At 45.4% G+C, this 18,207-nt stretch overlaps 5 protein-coding genes across 9 annotated transcripts; 3 read left to right on the top strand and 2 right to left on the bottom strand.

Moving 5' to 3' along the window:
* Positions 1-79: 79 nt before the first annotated feature.
* Positions 80-6,010, bottom strand: LOC128261157 (transcriptional protein SWT1). Of its 2 annotated transcripts, none has more exons than XM_052994658.1 (5): positions 5,897-6,010; positions 1,705-1,883; positions 1,297-1,629; positions 635-1,222; positions 80-564 (listed from the first exon to the last, which is right to left on the bottom strand). In XM_052994658.1, exons 2-5 carry the CDS (start codon positions 1,802-1,804, stop codon positions 341-343), a joined length of 1,245 nt encoding a protein of 414 aa, XP_052850618.1. In that variant the 5' UTR covers positions 1,805-1,883; positions 5,897-6,010; the 3' UTR covers positions 80-340. The 2 variants fall into 2 exon arrangements, with proteins under 2 accessions (XP_052850618.1, XP_052850617.1); XM_052994657.1 differs by lacking the exon at positions 5,897-6,010 and adding an exon at positions 2,533-2,633.
* On the top strand, positions 2,539-4,443 carry LOC128261160 (3-hydroxyacyl-CoA dehydrogenase type-2). Its single transcript, XM_052994661.1, has 2 exons — positions 2,539-2,693; positions 3,543-4,443. The coding sequence occupies exons 1-2, from the start codon at positions 2,685-2,687 to the stop codon at positions 4,299-4,301; spliced, it is 768 nt and encodes a 255-aa protein (XP_052850621.1). The 5' UTR covers positions 2,539-2,684; the 3' UTR covers positions 4,302-4,443.
* On the top strand, positions 4,619-11,294 carry LOC128261155 (zinc finger protein 91). 3 transcript variants are annotated; one of them, XM_052994654.1, is made up of 5 exons: positions 7,180-7,943; positions 8,029-9,501; positions 9,561-9,666; positions 10,544-10,726; positions 10,990-11,294. In XM_052994654.1, exons 2-5 carry the CDS (start codon positions 8,310-8,312, stop codon positions 11,081-11,083), a joined length of 1,575 nt encoding a protein of 524 aa, XP_052850614.1. In that variant the 5' UTR covers positions 7,180-7,943; positions 8,029-8,309; the 3' UTR covers positions 11,084-11,294. The 3 variants fall into 3 exon arrangements, 2 of the variants coding, with proteins under 2 accessions (XP_052850613.1, XP_052850614.1); XR_008268228.1 differs by lacking the exons at positions 9,561-9,666; positions 10,544-10,726; positions 10,990-11,294 and adding an exon at positions 5,118-6,669 and having other exon boundaries at positions 7,179-7,943; positions 8,029-8,296; XM_052994653.1 differs by lacking the exons at positions 7,180-7,943; positions 8,029-9,501; positions 9,561-9,666; positions 10,544-10,726; positions 10,990-11,294 and adding exons at positions 4,619-5,259; positions 5,321-6,984.
* Positions 11,295-11,503: 209 nt separating this feature from the next.
* Positions 11,504-15,491, bottom strand: LOC128261158 (multivesicular body subunit 12A). Of its 2 annotated transcripts, none has more exons than XM_052994659.1 (6): positions 15,268-15,491; positions 13,538-13,763; positions 13,321-13,476; positions 12,883-13,255; positions 12,593-12,820; positions 11,504-12,531 (listed from the first exon to the last, which is right to left on the bottom strand). In XM_052994659.1, exons 2-6 carry the CDS (start codon positions 13,750-13,752, stop codon positions 12,412-12,414), a joined length of 1,092 nt encoding a protein of 363 aa, XP_052850619.1. In that variant the 5' UTR covers positions 13,753-13,763; positions 15,268-15,491; the 3' UTR covers positions 11,504-12,411. The 2 variants fall into 2 exon arrangements, with proteins under 2 accessions (XP_052850619.1, XP_052850620.1); XM_052994660.1 differs by lacking the exon at positions 15,268-15,491 and adding an exon at positions 14,162-14,736.
* Positions 15,492-16,268: 777 nt separating this feature from the next.
* On the top strand, positions 16,269-17,634 carry LOC128261109 (transcription initiation factor TFIID subunit 8). Its single transcript, XM_052994572.1, has 4 exons — positions 16,269-16,527; positions 16,584-17,018; positions 17,086-17,214; positions 17,279-17,634. Exons 1-4 carry the CDS (start codon positions 16,380-16,382, stop codon positions 17,551-17,553), a joined length of 987 nt encoding a protein of 328 aa, XP_052850532.1. The 5' UTR covers positions 16,269-16,379; the 3' UTR covers positions 17,554-17,634.
* The last annotated feature ends 573 nt before the right edge of the window (positions 17,635-18,207 follow it).

Below are 18,207 nucleotides of genomic sequence, written 5' to 3'. Positions count from 1 at the left end.
CATGCGGGGGTCTTCGATCCGAGGATGCCCTTCCGGGGATCGCCGTTTCCCTATCTTCTCCGCTAATCTCAAACGCAAATATAACGAAAAATAAGCTTTATTGCTCGTAGCAAAAGGCAGGGCAGTAGAATCTAAATCTAAATCCGTAACGCTAGTCTTCAGTGAACATCGCCGGTGGCTGTCTCCTCCTTAAATATGATATGAGTGTTAATGATAGATTGTACTTCATGTGTGCTGCGGTGCAGTGGCCTGACTGGTGGATCCCTGCCAGTTTCTCCCGGATCCGATATCACAAACGCAGTCTATAGTAACTAGAGTAGTGAGACTAGATGGATTCGAGCTAGTCACCCAAGGCGGCAAACTCATAGGGATAGGTGGCCATGAGGTCGGAGCGACACGAGACCTGAATGGCCGAGGCGTTGGCCTTGAGACGGAGATTTTGGTCGTTGGTGACGAGCATCACGTTCGGCACATGTTGCTGCAGCTGCAGGCAGCAGTTGACGATGCTGTCGTCCGGGCAGTCCACTTCGATCAGGTGCTGCGCCGCCTCGATGGCCGATTGAGCTGAATCATGAGTAACGTACATAGGTGAATACCAGGGATCATACAAGTAAGTAAGTTATCCACTACCCACCTTGAATTTCCAAACTCTCATCGAACTTAGTGTTCAAATAGCGTATGGCTCGCACGGCAACCAGTCGCTTCACATCGCGGTCGTCTTGATGCTGACCCTTGAGCTTGTCCAGCTCCTTGATGACCACATAGGGAATGTACAGCACACTGCCCACCGTTCCCGGCAGCACAACGTCGGTCAGACTCTCCACGAACTTGATGTTCTGCATAAGGACGTTTGTGTCCAGCACGAAGTACATGTGATCTTGAAGGTGGGCGGGCAACTCCTCGCCGTCGGCGGCTTGACGAATGAGCGAAATGTCGTCCTCCTCGGTAGACTCAATCCTATTGAACTCGTTCTCCTTCAAGGCCAGATCCTGAGCCTGCTTCGGAGGCTCATCTTCAGTGAACTCCTCCCATTCCATGGGCTCTGGACCCACCTCAACGGCCTTCGAGCTGTTAAATGCACTTGGAATTGCGCTGCTGGCGGATGTTCCAGGCTGTTTCTTGTTACCCTGTTCGTTGGCCTTGACCACATCATTGTTGTTGGTCTCCTTGGCCTTTTGCTCTTGCTGCAGAAGGGTCCTCAACTGCGATAGACGCTGGTGGGCTATGGAGATAGAGGATACATGTTATAAGGCCTATGGCCTGGCATGGCATGTTTGCTATCCCTAGAGTACCCACCACTTTGGGAACTGCCCGCTTTCAGACGGTTGCTGGCATCCACCAGAGCCATTGGCTTCTCCCAGGGATTGATGATGGACAAACGCCTTGGTGGTTTGCCCTGGATTCTCATGCGCCCCACGAACGTTCTATGCGGTGGGGATTTGGCCAAGGGAATGGCCGAGGGAATGGCCTCTGCGGCCTCGGAGAAACTTGCTCGGCGGCTGGGAACTGGAATCGGAACATCAATCTCCGGTTGGCTTGATGTCGAGAATCTACGTGTGGGTCGCTTGACATCCCGCTTCAAATTTGTTTGCAGCCGCTTCAGACGATCCTGAGCGGGCTGCCTTATGACTGAAGCGCGTGAAGGGTGTTTTAATTCGTTAATTAGATGGCTGACATGGTAGTTTAAAGGGGGCAAGAACTCACCATTGGGCAAGCGCGGACTTCCCATAAGTTGCTTCCACTCGTTTTCTCCTAAAACATGGGAATATTTTAGCTTTCCGCTTTTTTCGTTGCTGCACGACATGTTTCTTCCTTCAGCATTTAATTGTTTGTGATTGTATTCAGTATGACCGCGGAAGAATCCACCATTTATACCGTACCATCTGCATTGTTGTAAATGTACCAGAAAATTATACCATACAATTATTTTGTTTTTAATTTTACATTAAGAAATGATATAAAGGTATAAATAACGATGAGCAAGTTAAAATAAATAAATTATCCTCTACTGCTGGAATCCAAGTTGAACATGTGTTAAAAATTAACACAGTTTTTAGAACTTAACAAATTCATTTTTAATATTTTAACAATTTGGAAATTTCAAGTTTAAGATTCGTAAAAATATTTCATATTAAATCACTAGAAATGTATTGATTTGTATGCATTTGTATTTTGAAAAATGAGCGCTGGTTTCAGTTCATTTATAGAGAGCTCATTTATAAATTATTAAATTTTCTAAAATATTTTTTATTGATATATTTTGTATCCAAATAAATTAAAGTAACAATACCTAAAATCATTCCCCCAAAAACCCCATCTCATCAATAAAACACTCTTTCTCTTAAGATCAAATAATGCCAATGCTCTCAGTTACTATATAGCTTTTAGTTTTAAGCCTTAAGATATTATTGCATAAATAAATAATTAAATACAAAATAATAAATCTGTGATATGCTTTAAAATTAAGAAAAAAGATAAAAGGAATATCCTAATTAAATGACCTAAAAGTAATAACATGAACTTGCCCCCTACTTAATAATTTTTTTAGTCCTCTCTGGCATTTTTCAACGGCCAGGCCACGGTCACACTGCTCCGGTTTCGAATCTTTTAACCAGTTTTTGTTAAAAGCTTACTTAAGTAATTGCTAACCACCGCTTTTCGCAGCCACAACACAACTCGGCAGAATGATCAAGGTATGTGGGGGGCAGTAAATAATGGCCATATAGCGATTATTTGGGAATTAGTGCAGACAAAATGTCCGACTACCCGGTCGCCGGGTGCAAAGTCCAATTGGGATCTGAACTCGTGTCTTCGGGGGCCATAAATAACCGTATCCGTATCTGTCTCGCTTTCTGTAACGATGCACCTTGTACCCTTCGAGCAATTAGCATTACTTTCTCGTTATAGGAGTTATACAATAGCATAATGCCATCATAGCGGGGGAGGTTTATTTGGAAAGTGAACTGACAGTTATGCAGAAGTTCTTGCCATCTGTTGCTTGCTAAAAATAAATAAATAAACCGGCGGTCAGATTTTTTACAGTTGTTGAGTTTTGTCAGAGGTTGCGGATCCCTTTTGAGCTTTATAACTGTAAAAACTACAAGTTCGACAAAAGTACCGTCTTGAATATAATATTTTGTTTTTTTAAGAATTGTATTTTACAAAGAGAAAGTCTATTATTTTGAAAAATTGTATCTTCTAGTTATGGTTTAAGTGTTTGTTTGCTTGTTTGATTCATAGAAAGAATATTTTCTATATATTCTGGTTCTAGTATTACAAAAATCGGTTGATAATCAGCAAAAGTTACAAAGTTCACATTTTTCTTAGCTGAGAAAAAAAAAACAATGTAGAAATCCCAAGTTAATTTAAAAGGAATAATAAGTTTTATGCTGATCTCAATAAATAATAGACTTATACAAAAAGACGCACAAACTAAGGATTTGATTTGATTTTATGGCAAAAAGAATCACTTAAACTCGAAATCCTTTGCCCTCTAATCCCCATAATAAAAAGCAAAGATTAACCCCATAAATCCCCCCTAGAACGCAGTATCCCTGGTGACCGGAGGAGCCTCTGGACTGGGTCGCGCCACCGCCGAACGCCTGGCCAGGCAGGGCGCCAGCGTGGTCCTGGCCGATCTGCCCTCGTCCAAGGGCAACGAGGTGGCCAAGGAGCTGGGCGACAAGGTGGTCTTTGTGCCCGTGGACGTGACCTCCGAGAAGGATGTGAGCGCCGCCCTGCAGACGGCCAAGGATAAGTTCGGTCGCCTGGATCTGACGGTGAACTGTGCGGGCACCGCGACGGCGGTCAAGACCTACAACTTCAACAAGAACGCGGCCCACCGGCTGGAGGACTTCCAGCGGGTGATCAACATCAATACGGTGGGCACGTTCAATGTGATTCGCCTGTCGGCCGGTTTGATGGGTGCCAACGAGCCGAACCAGGATGGACAGCGTGGTGTGATCGTGAACACCGCCTCGGTGGCGGCCTTCGATGGCCAGATCGGACAGGCGGCCTACTCCGCCTCCAAGGCGGCCGTGGTGGGCATGACCCTGCCCATTGCCCGCGACCTGAGCACCCAGGGCATCCGGATCTGCACGATTGCGCCGGGTCTGTTCAACACCCCGATGCTGGCCGCGCTGCCGGAGAAGGTGCGCACCTTCCTGGCCAAGTCCATACCGTTCCCGCAGCGCCTGGGCGATCCCAGTGAGTACGCCCACCTGGTGCAGGCCATCTTCGAGAATCCGCTGCTCAACGGCGAGGTCATCCGCCTCGATGGCGCCCTGCGCATGCAGCCCTAAATCTTCCCATAGAGAAGCATCATCCAGAAATGGCTCGATCAGTTTGCATTTATCTATTGTCTAGTGGTTAAGCTGAAAAGTTCTATTATCTGTACCGAAATTATGTAATATTTGCTATTAAAAACACACACACCTCTCACAATTCAAATTTTGGCGGCCCGTCTGCTTGCCGGTTTTCAACACTGTTTTTGTGCCAGGCACTTAAAGGGTACCAAAGGGTATATATTGTGTGCAACAGGTGAAGCCTTTTCTTCTTGTTAAAATGCTGTCAAAACAGTAACAAGCTTAGTTTAAGAGTAAAATAAAAAAATATATACAACACTAAAATTAATGCCCAATAATATTTAATTAGAAACAGTTCTTAAAAAAAAGCTTTGCATTCTTTGATATTCAAGTTAAAAGGGTACTTTTAAGTCAACCCACTTTTTCAGTTGATTGCTTTTTTCACGCAAGTTGGCAGCTCCGTTTGCGATTGTAAACAACTAGACTGCAGATCAATTTGGGCAAGATAATGCCGCCATATCAGCGGTGCGGCGAAATCGTATGGAAGTGGAAGAGGCAGGCGCGCACCCTTGCCTTCCAGTGCATCTTTTGCCAGGACAGCAGGACGACCACATTAAAGGATTTCAAGTTGCACCTGGACACGCAGCATTCGGAATTCTTCCCCAAAGAAAAGCAGAAGCGGAAGCCGGAGCAGGAGAAGGAGCAGGAGGAGGAGGAGGACAAAAAGCCATTTTTGGAACAAAGGACAATTCGTGGCAGAGATGAGGAGCCAGTGACTTCGGCCAAGGAAGAGGATCCCTTGGCAACACAGATCATAGAGCAGATTAAAACGGAGGAGTCTTCGCCAGAAGAGTTTCTGTCGGCTACAGACTCGGAATCGCAAGGCGACCAGGAGGATGACACCCTGCTGGAATGGCCAGAAAGCGATGGCCAGGACACCAAAGAGGCGCAAACTGTGAGCTACCAACCATCTACTAAAGAAACTATACTCACATCACTTTACTTCCCATTTTCAGCCCACCAAAGTCACAGACTTGTCGCAATTTTGGATGCTGGAGCACCCCATCATGCTGGCCTTCATCGACCAGCTGGAGCAGAAGCCAGAGCTGTGGGACGTGGGCATGGTGAGTTACCGGAAATATTGGCGACGCAGCAAAGCCTACGCGAAGATCGCCGATGGACTTAATGACCAATTTCAACTGAAACTGACGGCCCAGGAAATAACCACTTACGTCAATCAGCTAAAAGATGCGTATGCGTGGGAGAAAAAACGCCTGGAGCAGATTACGGAGCCACCAGCTACCCCAAAGTGGTACTACGAGCGGCTTCACTTCCTGGCTAAGAGCCTGCGGCAAGATCGGTATGCCGAGGCGTTGGCTGTGCCCTTCCTGAATCATGCCCAGAACCTAAAGCTCATCGAGCTATATCGCCAGTGCAGCGCCTGTTGGGACAAGCAGGACATCTCCTGCCGACTCCGTAGTGTGCGTCAGGCGGCCGAGAATCGGCTGCTGGAGCTAAGCCGCTCTGAATTGGAGATTCCGCTCGAACCCTCGCAGCTGCAGAATTTCATTCGGCGCCTGAGGTCCACTTACCACAAGGAAAAGGCGCGCCAACTGAAGTGCGAACTGGAGGGCAAGGAGTTCTGCCCCCGATCGCGCTATTACGAGAAATTGCAGTTCTTGGAGCAGCACATGGCGCCCTTTCAGTGCAACGTGTGCCAGGAGGTGATGAACAGCGTGGACGGCTACAGGATCCATCGGGCCAATCACGATTACAGCCAGCCCTTTGCGTGTCCAACCTGCGGCAAGGGCTTTTACAACATCGCCAATTGCACCAGTCACTTGCGCAGGCACACGAAGGAATACCGTGTGAGCTGTGAGTATTGCGGCAAGCGGTTCATTAGCAAATCGGATCTGATAATCCATCGACGCTCGCATACCGGCGAACGACCCTATAGCTGTCACATCTGCGGCGTCCGCTTCAGCACCACCACCATTTTAAAGGGCCACCAGCGGCGGCACGAACAGCGGCCGGTGGCCAAGTGCCACATCTGCGGCAAGGGCTTCTTCGAGCGCAGCGCGCTGCGGGACCATATCAACGGGCACCTGAACGTGCGCGAGAAGGAGTGCGATGTGTGCCACAAGCTGTTCACCAGCGCCAAGTACCTAAGGCGCCACAAGGATATCCACGCCGAGCACAAGCGGTATCAGTGCAAGACCTGCGGCAAGGAATTCGCCCAGTACGAACCAATGAGGGCACACAGGAAGGCGCACGACAGAAAGAGAACTAAGGAGGAGGCGGAGCAGGACCCTCAATAAATAGCCAGCGTTTGAGAAGTGCTGCAGCCGATAAGTGGTGATGGGAAGTAGGTACTTGTACTTGAGTTCATATCTAGGCACTACTATTCTGTTTATTTTTCTTATCGGGGCCCAGTTTCACTAATGCCCAGTTCCAGTCATTTGGCTTAAGTTCTACGAAAATGTATTGAATTCAACCTTTTAAACTTACATATATAAATTTCTTTCAAAAATTAAATATAACCATAAAAAATATTTAAATACTTTAGTATGAATACTATACTATATAAATTTATTTTCATCACTTTTTGCTTTACTGATGTAGAGTGTAAATGCTCAAATATAAAATTCTTCTAACCCTGCCTAAGTTTTAATTTAATTTTCGAAAACGACCAACTTTAAGGCATTTGAAACTATAATTGGTCTGATATATATTTAAAGCGGGCTAAGTTTCATTCAAATTTTTCATAGTAACCATTGGAAACTATAGTTCTTGTCTTAGCTATATTTAAACTTAAAATCCAGTTTATGTAGACCAAAATTATCATTGTGTTACTATATATATTTTACTTCCTAGCTATAAACCGTAGTAGTGCCTTTGCCATCGCTGTCGATAAGCAATATCTCCATTGGCGGCTGGTCAAGGCCCTGACTTGCTCCAGTTACCCACAAATTGCCAAAGTCCAAGCTGGCGGGGAACATCAGCCACAGCCACAGCAGAAGCCATTGCCTTTGCCATTTCCCATTTGCCATTTGCTATTTACTGCCTACCCCAGCGTAAACAGAGCGATATGGATAATGGATATAGCTTACATACATACATATGTATATTGTGTGCATAGGAACTCCTACATTGCATTTCACACATTATCGCCATTCCTGTGACATCCACTTTTATTTATATGTGTACCGGGTGCTTTGGCATTTGTTTGGCTCTGGCTCCCCCCTTTTGGCTTATCTTATCGGGAGTGTCGGAGTGGCTAACACTGCGACTGCGACTGTGACTGCGACTGTGACTGGGTGACAATTAAAAGTGCGATAAGCGGCCAGAGAATTCCAACCGCTCGCCCCAGCCAGTCAGTTGAAATTGGAGCTGCCTGCGAATTATCCACAATCCACTATCCATGACCGACTGATACTGCCGCTGTAAATACAACGTCATCGCAACAAAAACAAAAACAAAAACCAAAAAGGAAGCTTATTGACCAAGTTAACAGTCATCATTGGCAGAAGAAGCCGAAGAAGTGTTGCTGCCGGATTAACAATTTCGGTTGCTCTTCTATTGCAACTTCTTTTGCGGGAACAACACTTGGCGGAAATCGGCACTTGACAAACGGAAGAGGTGGGTGTGGAAGCCACTGTCGCCTAAGCAGTGTCGACTCTCCATGAGAAAGTTCAATAACTAAAAACCCTTTGTTCTTCTAAAGCATTCATAGTTTTATAACTACAAGTGCCCACTATAGCCGTCTTGCCCACTATCTTCACTCAAATTCAATGGTCATCAACTAATTATACCAGCACAGTTCTCCCGCTGACGTCACTGGCCACGACCAAAGGAGGTGCAGAAGGAGGAGGGTCAGCTGCCGCTGCCACTGCCGCCGCCTTGGGGGCGCATACCGATAAACCCAACCAAGTGCAGCCAATCGAGCAGAAGCTGGGCAGTTGAAGGGACCGCGATAAGCGGACCGAGCGAAGCGATCCCAGCATCATGCAGACGACGACGACGACGACAAATCAGCGGCCAGTAACGCCTGGCACTCCAGACTCGGCGCATATCGTGATCGGCGCCGCGGGACTTGTGGCACACGAGAGACGCCAGCCCGGAAAGAGCCTGATGAATTGCTTCCGCGACCGTTCCACGACCTCGTCGTCATCGTCATCGTCGCAGCAGGCCCAGCACGCCTACGTGCGTGGCCACAGCGTCACCTCGGGCACTCTGTTCCGGCTGGAGGGCACTGGCGGCTCCAACAGCGCCTTGGACAAGGCGGGCAGGCAGCAGGATGCTGGTCGTCCCGAGGCGGTTGTCCTGCTGCGCGAACTGAAGACCAAACCCAACAAGCTGGCGCTGCTCAAGAGCAACAGCACCCGAGATCTGACCCGCCTCTTCCTGGACGATGCCACCAACACGGCCGTGTTGGTGTCCAACACCAGTCTGGATGTCTGCTCCTCGAACTCCAGCTCCGCCGGCAGTCCGGCGGTGGCCAGGTCCAGGCTGGAGTGCTGCAGCAGCTGCGCGAGGCGTTGGCATGACCTCAAGCAGCGTGTGCACACGCTGGAGCAGGATCTGCTGGTCCAGACCACCTACGGCCAGGAGTTGGAGCAGAGAGTGGGCGAAATGAGTCGCCAACTGGGGGAGCTACTGCAGGAACGAGACCGGGACAGGGACAGGGACAAGGAAAAGCAGCGCTCCACAGGAGGTTCGGGATCGGGATCGAAGCGTCATCCCCATCCCACAGGCAGTCCCAATGTACGACCCTCACGGCTGGTGGCCTGGATGAATCTGTCCAACTGGTTCAAGAGCCGGCCCAGCGTGGAGACGCTGCGCGAACAGCGCATCTTCTTCGACGAGCCCTGCTTCGACACGGAACTGGAGCTGGTAATGAAGCACGACCAGCAGCGCACTGTGCCCCGGATCGTCGTGGACTGCTGCGATCTCATCGAGCAGAAGTACCGCCGCTCCACGCAGCCCATTGAGGGCATCTACCGGCAGTGCGGCGACTATAACAAGATCCAAACGCTGCGCTTCAGCATCGATGCCAACGACTATGACGCACTGCGTCAGCCGGATGTGGATATACACACGCTGACCGGGGTGCTGAAGCTCTTCCTGCGCGAAATCAAGAGTCCGCTGGTCAGTGTCAACGAGGCCAAGACCTTCATTGGATCGCCCAATCAGTGGTGTAAGTTCGGAAGTCCCTCCCGCTATGAGGTTTCTATTACTAATCGGTTTCGTACACAGTGCTGACCGATCTTTCCGTGAAGCTGGACACCCTGAAAAGACTGATACGCTCGCTGCCCGAGAGCAATCGCGACACCATGGACTATATCTTTGGGCACTTTAATCGGTAAGTGGTCCCGAAATCATCATCTAATATCACATCAAATACGGAACCGAAACGTAAATCGTAGGACCCATTCTTATGAATGGCTTTGGTTTTTGAGTTAAAAGTAATTCATATGGAAAGCCACACTCATAAATTCCTTGTTATTGTAATTATTTAGAAAATGTCAGCATGACCCAGGCTTTATAATATAATAAATCCGAGTTCGTCATTATTTTTTAGTTTTAACTTTATCGTCTTAGCTTGTAGTTTAGTTTTCAAACTAAGAAGCTCGAAAGATTGTAACCAAACAGTCATAGCAAAAAAGAATTTTTTTTTAATTCTTTGTCTAATCTATAATTCAAGTATTTAATGTTTTTGGAAATAGTCTAATAGCAATAACAAAATACCTAACAGGTTAGAAATATTCGAATAACTATATACAGCTGCGGTAAAAATAATAGTTGTTTTTTAGTTTATAAAAATAGGAAGCAACTTCTGAAGAACTATTTAATATTTTCATTAAGATAAGCAATATAAAAATGACCGTTTAGCATAGGTATAATATTTTTAAATATTTATAAATTTAGATTAATAAAAAAAGTTTTAAATTTTTAAATCTAAACAAAAAAATGATAATTTATGCAATACAAAGTGCCGATGAACGAAGCTTTATATTTATTTTCCCAAACAAACAGTATATTAAAGAATTCACTTTAAAGTAAAATTAAGAGTACAAAATATTTTGTTTTTTAACAAAAACCATTTTAAAGGATTTTTTGTTTGTTTATTAAATATATTATATATATTATATAAGCCCATCTTGTGTTTTAAGGCACTCAACATTGTCCCACTATTATTTTGACCGCAACTGTATGCTAATGTTCATCTTAACTTACAGATTAACCAAGGTGCCGCTGCAGCAGATCAGCGCGGAGACGCTGTCCATATCGGTGACGCCCTCGATCTTCCACACGGTGCCGCAGGGCGTCCACATGCAGGACATCCAGCAGCTGCTGCGCGAGGGCGAAACTCTGGCCGACTGCGTCAAGCTGATGATCGAGTACCAGGGGCGGATATTCGAGTAAGTGGAGGTGGAGGAGGAGCCCCAGTTCGCGTTCCCGTCTTCCTGGTGAAGGTGCATTGGTTGCCGGCCGCCCGTTACTGTTTCCCCAATGTCCGAATCCCGAATCCCAGCTGCGCTTATACACCTCAATGCCTCATCCAAACCGCTCATCCCTGTGCCGTTGCCTCGAACGCTTTTCTAACCACTCGAAATCGAATCCCCGAACCTGAACGCCAATCCCCAACTCCAATTCCGATCCCCAACGATCCCGTCGTCTACAGATGCACCGCCGATCGCCGCCAGCGCCGTCTGAGCATGCGCAACCTGAAGAAGACTCTGTCGCAGCCGGACCTGCTCTTCCACAATCTATTTTGATGTGATCTAATCTATACCGATTTGACCCGATGAAATGGACCCACGGACTGCCCTTTTTGATCCTTCATGCCAGAGAGAGCACTGTACATATTGAATGACTTTAGGCGCTTAAGTTTAATAACCCACATACAGGGATGTTAACCATATTCTAAATGCTTTTTGTATATCTTAACTTTTGTAGTTATGTTAAATAAATTGATAGGTTTTTACCTTAATAGAAAGTACTTTTATTCATTTGTCATTGGCTTACTTTAATTATTTGAATAAAAAATAACCGGATGCCAACGCTGACTAATGCTCACAAAAACTGTCGAGATTCCGGAAAGACCCGAGCAACGTTCATCTCAAAAACCATTAATTCGCTGAATCATGAAAAGACAATAATACTGGTGGATTTTCACGTTCGTACATATATGTATATTTTGTTTGTATTTTGTATTTGAACTGCTCTATAACATGGTGGGGTGTAAGTTTTTTGAGGAGGCGATTAGATTGGGAGCAGGGAATGTGGGGCGAACGGGGACGGAGGCAGTTGGGAAGAATCTATGATTTCGCAATACAGTCTAATCGTCACTAGAGCTAATGTGTAATAGATATATATTTTTAAAAACCAACTGGTTTTAAGTGCTAAGTGGCCTATAAACGTATGTATATAATATATATATATATATATCAGATATATGCATGTATGTACTAGGTTTATATTAGGTTCGTTATTAGCAATCCGCTTCCTAGACTCCTATCAACATTAACATTACATTTTTGTTTAAACATATGTGGTAGGTGTATATCTAATGCGTGGGCCTTTCAAATTACATAATTGTATGTGTTGTGCACACGTAAAGCCATCCGATTTAGCGCTTCTAAAGTAATGACAAATCTGCTTTTCTGATCACAATTCGGGGTTAATCGATGCATGTATATGAATGATTTCTATGATGTAAATAGGTAGGATTCTGATTCTGCTTCTGCTTCTGCTTCTGCTTGGGTTGGTTTCCAATGAGGGACTTTAAAAAACTGAGGTCTACGACTGCTTGCTTGGGCAATCAATGAAAATTAGATACATATCGAAGGCACAGGAATATTACACACATTTTACTCTAAGGGAACAGGGGCCTCAGAACTTAATTCAACTGAATAACTACTGGGTTTACGGTCTTTCATGGCAGCTGCCACATGCGCATCAGATCTGTCCAAGCTTACGCTAATCTAAGTATTAAATCCACTCATTTCCGGTTCTGTTGCTTTGTTGTATTGTTGTATAAATGGTATATTGCTAAACGCTCAATTTGTGACGAGTGTTTCCTAGATGAGTGTTTGCAATCTTCCTACTTGAAGAACGGGTTCTTCGACGCCGATGACTTCATGGTGCACAAGATCTGACGTTCCAATTGAAAGTCATAGTCCAAAGACTTAAGCAGTGTGGAGATCTCCGGCAATGTGGGCACCTGTTTCAATACAAACAACGAATTAGAGTGAGATGGAAATTGAGATGGATGCATCACTCACATCAGTTACAGCTTGGTTGCGCTGCAGCCTAATGTCCATGACGAATGGCACGCCCTCCAGCTCGGTGTAGGTACCGAGGGTGCCGGTGCCGCCGTAAGTACCACCACGTCCTCCTCCGCTAGCACCCACTCCCGCCGGTCGAGGTGGCGCCGGTCGCTGTGGCGAGTTTACTTGATAGTTGGCTTGGATCTCCTCGTAGTCATGGTGTTCAGTCGGTGGCTGTGGCAGCTGTTTGTCAGGATAAGGATTAGTTAGCATTGGTTAGATTCATGGAACATGTGACTACTTACTGGTCCACGTGAGTTGCGCTGACCCTGAAGGTTGAGGCGGTTCAAGGCCTGCTCCACCTCGCAGGTGGAGGCCACTGGAAGGCCTCCAACTACTCCACCTCCTCCTCCCGGCACTGGTGGCGACAGGCGCACCGGAATCGCGCTCGTCTTGTAGCAGACGAGCACTCCGTTGATGTCGCCGGCCAGCTTGAAGCCATCGGGTGCCGCCTTTAGCTTGGAGCAGAGTATGATGTCGGTGACCGCCTGGGTGACTGTGCCGCGCTTGGACAGCTTGTATATGATCTGCCGCTTGCGCCAGGCCTTCTGGTCACTGTCGGCGGTGCGGGAGACCTGCGAGAATTCCTTGGGCGGCGCCGTCTTATCCGCAATGACTCTGCAAATCGTGGGGTTTCTTAGTACAAAAGCCAACGGATGTGGCGCACAAGGCGATGAGCTTACTGCAGTGTCTCCACCACGTATTCCGGTAGGCCCTCGGACTTGGACAGGCAAAGATAACGTGTATTCTGGCGCCCAAACAGGCTGTAGTCGCGCCACAGATCCGCATCCGAATCCTGATCGTAGGTGCGGTTTATGGCACTAAAGTTCTTCGGGCACCTGACGAAGGCAAAAACCTTTGTTAAATAAATAAATTAGGAACGGGAAGGTCGCAACTAACCGCTCGAAATCCTCGACGATGTGCAGCGAGGTGATGGGCCGATTGTCTGGCAGAAAGCTCATGATCGAATTGAACACATTTGTGGTACTGGCCGACCCATTGGTTCCATTGGCTGCCTCCAGCGGAGATCCCAGTAGAGTCGTCGTGGACAATGGAACACCGCCGTTGCCCAGGCCAGAGATGCCGCTTTGAATATGCTTGCCCACCTTGTTCATTGCTCAGTTTCCTGAATGACAAAGTTCCCACAGGAAACAATTAGTTAGGAAAACATTTTCCTATTTGATTTATGTCTCGTAGGTAGGTAAAGTACTATTTGTATTATGACTACTTAAAAAAGTTTGCAAGTATTTATATATGTATATATATATATATTTCCATTTATATAAAAAGTGCATATTTTATAAAATAAAATCAAAAAACCTTTGTAATTGCCACTCAAAGTTGAATCATTCATATAACAAGGTATATATAATAAGGGTAACTTTAAAAAGAAGAGCCAGATAGGATTAAAGTAAGCAATCTTTCCAGAATTCGGTATACAAATATCAAAAGTTGTAATATTCAAGAATTTATGGACAAGAGCTAAATATGGAAATGATTACACATGCACCTTGGTACCCATACCATGATATCTCTGATCTCAGTGGCAATCTTTTTGGTGCTTTTTCCCGCCCCACACAAGTGATTCACGGTCTTGCGCTGGGTTTTTTGCATGGCATTCTTTTGTAGGTCGCCTCGACCAGGGCCAGGTCCGAGTTTCTCTTTGACCACTCACATATTCAAACAGCTGCGGCGGTTCGGGGCGAATTAAACTAAACAAACAAACAGCTGCACGATCGAGTGCGCACTTTACAATCGAATAGAGGAGAGATGATTCTCTCTCTTTACCCTCTTCCGGATTGTCAATTTGTTCTATATTTAATCACTGATAAGATATACTGAGCCCTGAAAGTGGCGGTCACTGAGTCATCCGCAAACTGCAAAAACCAAATGCAAAGTGAAACAAATGCCCGTTTACAAGAAATCAAAACAAAAATCAGACAAGGAATGACCATATATATCAACAGCACTGGACGAAATGGATTGGCTTTTTAGGATAATGGGCTTATAGCACATAAGTTTAATACGATTTAATAATTGTAAATTATACCCTTGTAATATCAAGTCCTAAATGTCATTAAATTTTGATTAAAGTCTTTTAATACAGCATTATAATCTAGTATCAATAGATACACATTTTTGAATAAGTTTTGAAAAGGTATTATGTAATTGTGCACCCTATAAATGATCTATTGCTTTTTTCTTTGATATACCTAATTTCTAATCTTGTCTCTTGGCTAATTATTTTTGTAAACAGTCTGTTATCGCATCGATCATTATTTAAGATCTTTATTTTTTCCCTGTGCACCTACAATACTTTCTAAGGTTTCGAAAGAAAAGCACTTTGGCGCGCAGACAAAGAAAGGGGGGATTTACGTGCGAGTGGTATGTGTATATATGGCTGGGGATGTGGGGAAACTCCGCCTGATAACCAAAGTGGAGCACACTTGGCTTAAAAATAGAAACCATAGAGAAACCAATACCGTTCAACAAAACACGCCGCACACAATTCCGATTATAAGTGCAAATTGCCAAGAAATAGAGACTCTCCCCCTCTCGATTCCCCAAAAACAAAAACAAAAAAAAAAGGAAAACATTAGTCAACACAGCATCCACTCCCATATACGTACACAATTAATAATTCCCGATGGAGCGATTCGGGTTCAGATTACGATTCCGCCGGGCACCTATGACTCCAGGGGGCCCAGAGTTCACTCAAAGTTTTGATCCCGCTCTGCTCCGGCGAGTCGATGGCGTTAACTGCATTTAATAGAACAATTAACGATCCGGTCCCCCGATTTAAGAGTACGACGTCTCCTATTGTTTGGCAAACAACAACAAAAATACACTGATTTATTTGAGATGGACCACTTTGATAGCACTATTTTTCTAAACATCGATTGTTTTTCGCGACTATCGATAGTTGCTTTTTATGTCATGTAGTAAAATTCTTGGATTAATATCAGTAAACTTATTTTTATTACAATCACTCTTATATCTGTAGAAAGTACTAGTCTGAGACACTCATAATAAAGCATTTTTAGATGTTGAAATTCAATTTGTTGCTTTTTTCTAAGGTTGATATAGGTATATAAGTGTTTATTAAGTTTTTGACTTTTTAGGGCTGCATAGGGGTTAGTAATTGTATTGAACTTTCCATACAGAGACAAGAACGATTGTAGTTGAGAATTCAAACCTTAACCTATAGTATACTTCTTAAACAGCCTAGACAAAAAAAACCCCCGAGCCAGAATTATTAATTTTAATGAATATTAATATTGTATTGTATATAAAGGTACTTACTTAAGATACTTATCCGCCTAAAGTCAAATGTTGTCTTATTAAAGGTACTTAAAAGTTATTCATGCACCTAAATTCGGATTACCTTATAATCTTAAATTTTAAATCCAAAACATAAGTTAAGATTTCATAATATTAGTTTAAATAACAAACTAAAAAAAAAAAGAAAAATAAGGCAAACTTTTGTTTTCCGCTGCCCAGCGCATCCACTAAAATTTCGTTTAAAGTGGTGAATTTGTAGTGGAAACATCTTTGAAGTGTAGAGATACGACGCAGTGGAGTCCAGATATAAGACTAGTGGGGCCTTCACTATGGAGCTCACTTGTAGTTATCGATGGTACCGATAGAATGCACCCATCTCTAACCGCTAAAGTGTCGAAAATACAATTTTGGCTTTTTTTTTTGTTTCCTAACGTAAACAAACCGGACAAAGACTGAACCAATGGAGAAGGTGGAGGCGGTGACGGTACCCAATGTGGATGCATATCGACGGCTGCTGAACAAGGCGGTTTCCCAGTTGCTGGTGGACAAGGGCGCCGGCCAGGCGAGCCACCAGTGTCTGGAGACGCTTACCCAGATGCTTCAGGCGCGTAAGTAGAAACCGGGGCTTAGAATCCAGCCACTATTGATAAACACCCCGTTTCAGTGATCGGGGAGATTGGTAATTCGGCGCACAACTACTGCGAACTGAGTGGACGCACCATGCCCACCGTGGGCGATGTCAGCCTGGCCCTGATCAACATGGGCATCTCGATCGCCAGCCTGGATCCGTATATGCGCAAGGAGACGCACGCGGGCATTCCCCTGCCGCCGCAGCAGACGCAACAGCGCCAACTCAGCCTGCTCCAGGCGGGCAGCAAGTCCTCGCATCCGCACTATGTGCCCAGCTACTTCCCGGCCATGCCCGATCCACACGCCTATATACGGACGCCCACGCACAAGCAGCCTGTGACGGAATACGAGGCCATTCGGGAGAAGGCCGCCTGCCAGAAGCGGGACATCGAGAAGGCGCTCACCAAGTTCCTCTGCAAGACCACGGAGACAAACAACCTCTTCCCCACCGAAGACAACATGTTTCCGCGTAAGAATGCATCGAAATAGTCCTAGTTTCGCGTTTATTAACCTTCTTTTGTTCTGTGCCATTTCAGTAATCGCCTGCAAGGCCGCCTTTCCTCCGTATGCAGCCGCCTTGAATCCCACGGATCAGGTGTTTGACTTCGAGGAGCTGGAGTATCACTACCTGGTGGCCAATCGCACAGAGGATGTGCCCAGCAAAGGTGCGTTCCTCCTAGTAATCACATTGCACATATCGGATTCTCAACACTTAATTCCCCTTTTCAGAGGACGGCGAAGAGGGCGACAGCGAGAACGAGGAGATGGACGGCGACAAGTCTAAGGAGGAGAAGCCCGAGCTGGAGATCAAGCCCAATTCCACCACGAACAAGGCCATTTTGGAGAACCCCAACATAGATAATCCCTATTTGCGAGCCGCCACCCTGCCCAAGCGTTCCAAAACGGGCCCGGCACCAGGAATCATGCCCAGCCGGAGTGTGGCCACTACGGCCCCAACGATACCAACGCCCTCCACCCTAGAGATAACCAAAAGTAGCGTCTAAGTGTAGCATGCGGTTTTAACTATTGATAGACAATTAATACACTCCGGTTTTTATATAAATTCTAAACTACAAATTGATCGATGAGGTGAGTTTTTAAGTCGACCTGGAGGTTTTATTTGGAGCATTTCAGAATCTGCTGTATCGAAGGCAAGGAAAAGCAAAAGTTTTTCAAATAGCTTACTCAGAACTTGTTTAGTGTTATCTCAAACCATTGAAATTATGGTTTACTTCAAGTTCTTGCTCCTTGCCTTGACTTTTGAGCATTTTATTTGTATATTATCGGTCAATATTGTACTTCTCCATTGCCCACTTATTAAAAACATTCAATTGTGAAATGCAAAAATAGCAACCCTATTAGTATAAATTAGTAGCACCCAGTTTCGTGAAACCCAATTAAATGCATTTCATCCGGCTGAACCACAAGCATGTCAAGGCCAAAAATACAAGCCAAATATGGGATGCGATAATATTGTTGTCCAGTCGTATTTGTTTTGATTATTTTTATAGTGCATTTCATATTTTTGATTAAATCGAATTAAATACGAATGAATCGCTCTTGACCATGGGGCATATGCGTAGATATTCAGCCCCAGTTCCCAGGGTTACCCGGAAATGCATCCAATTATTATAGCCCGGTCAATATGAGGACGTGGG

This window comes from Drosophila gunungcola, assembly GCF_025200985.1.
Source record: "Drosophila gunungcola strain Sukarami chromosome X unlocalized genomic scaffold, Dgunungcola_SK_2 000056F, whole genome shotgun sequence".
NCBI lineage: Eukaryota > Metazoa > Arthropoda > Insecta > Diptera > Drosophilidae > Drosophila > Drosophila gunungcola.
This window is presented reverse-complemented; position numbering and strand designations above follow the sequence as displayed.

Coding starts and splice junctions, on each gene's coding strand:
- LOC128261157 (XM_052994657.1), bottom strand. CDS start 2,561: ATGCCAGAGAGGACTAAAAAAATTATTAA. Junction 1,630..1,704: donor AAGTCCGCGCTTGCCCAATG/GTGAGTTCTTGC, acceptor CACGCGCTTCAG/TCATAAGGCAGCCCGCTCAG. Junction 1,223..1,296: donor AGCGGGCAGTTCCCAAAGTG/GTGGGTACTCTA, acceptor CTATCTCCATAG/CCCACCAGCGTCTATCGCAG.
- LOC128261155 (XM_052994653.1), top strand. CDS start 4,813: ATGCCGCCATATCAGCGGTGCGGCGAAATCGTATGGAAGTGGAAGAGG. Junction 5,260..5,320: donor ACACCAAAGAGGCGCAAACT/GTGAGCTACCAA, acceptor TCCCATTTTCAG/CCCACCAAAGTCACAGACTT.
- LOC128261158 (XM_052994659.1), bottom strand. CDS start 13,752: ATGAACAAGGTGGGCAAGCATATTCAAAGCGGCATCTCTGGCCTGGGC. Junction 13,477..13,537: donor ATCGTCGAGGATTTCGAGCG/GTTAGTTGCGAC, acceptor TGCCTTCGTCAG/GTGCCCGAAGAACTTTAGTG. Junction 13,256..13,320: donor TACGTGGTGGAGACACTGCA/GTAAGCTCATCG, acceptor CACGATTTGCAG/AGTCATTGCGGATAAGACGG.
- LOC128261109 (XM_052994572.1), top strand. CDS start 16,380: ATGGAGAAGGTGGAGGCGGTGACGGTACCCAATGTGGATGCATATCGA. Junction 16,528..16,583: donor TACCCAGATGCTTCAGGCGC/GTAAGTAGAAAC, acceptor ACCCCGTTTCAG/TGATCGGGGAGATTGGTAAT. Junction 17,215..17,278: donor AGAGGATGTGCCCAGCAAAG/GTGCGTTCCTCC, acceptor TCCCCTTTTCAG/AGGACGGCGAAGAGGGCGAC.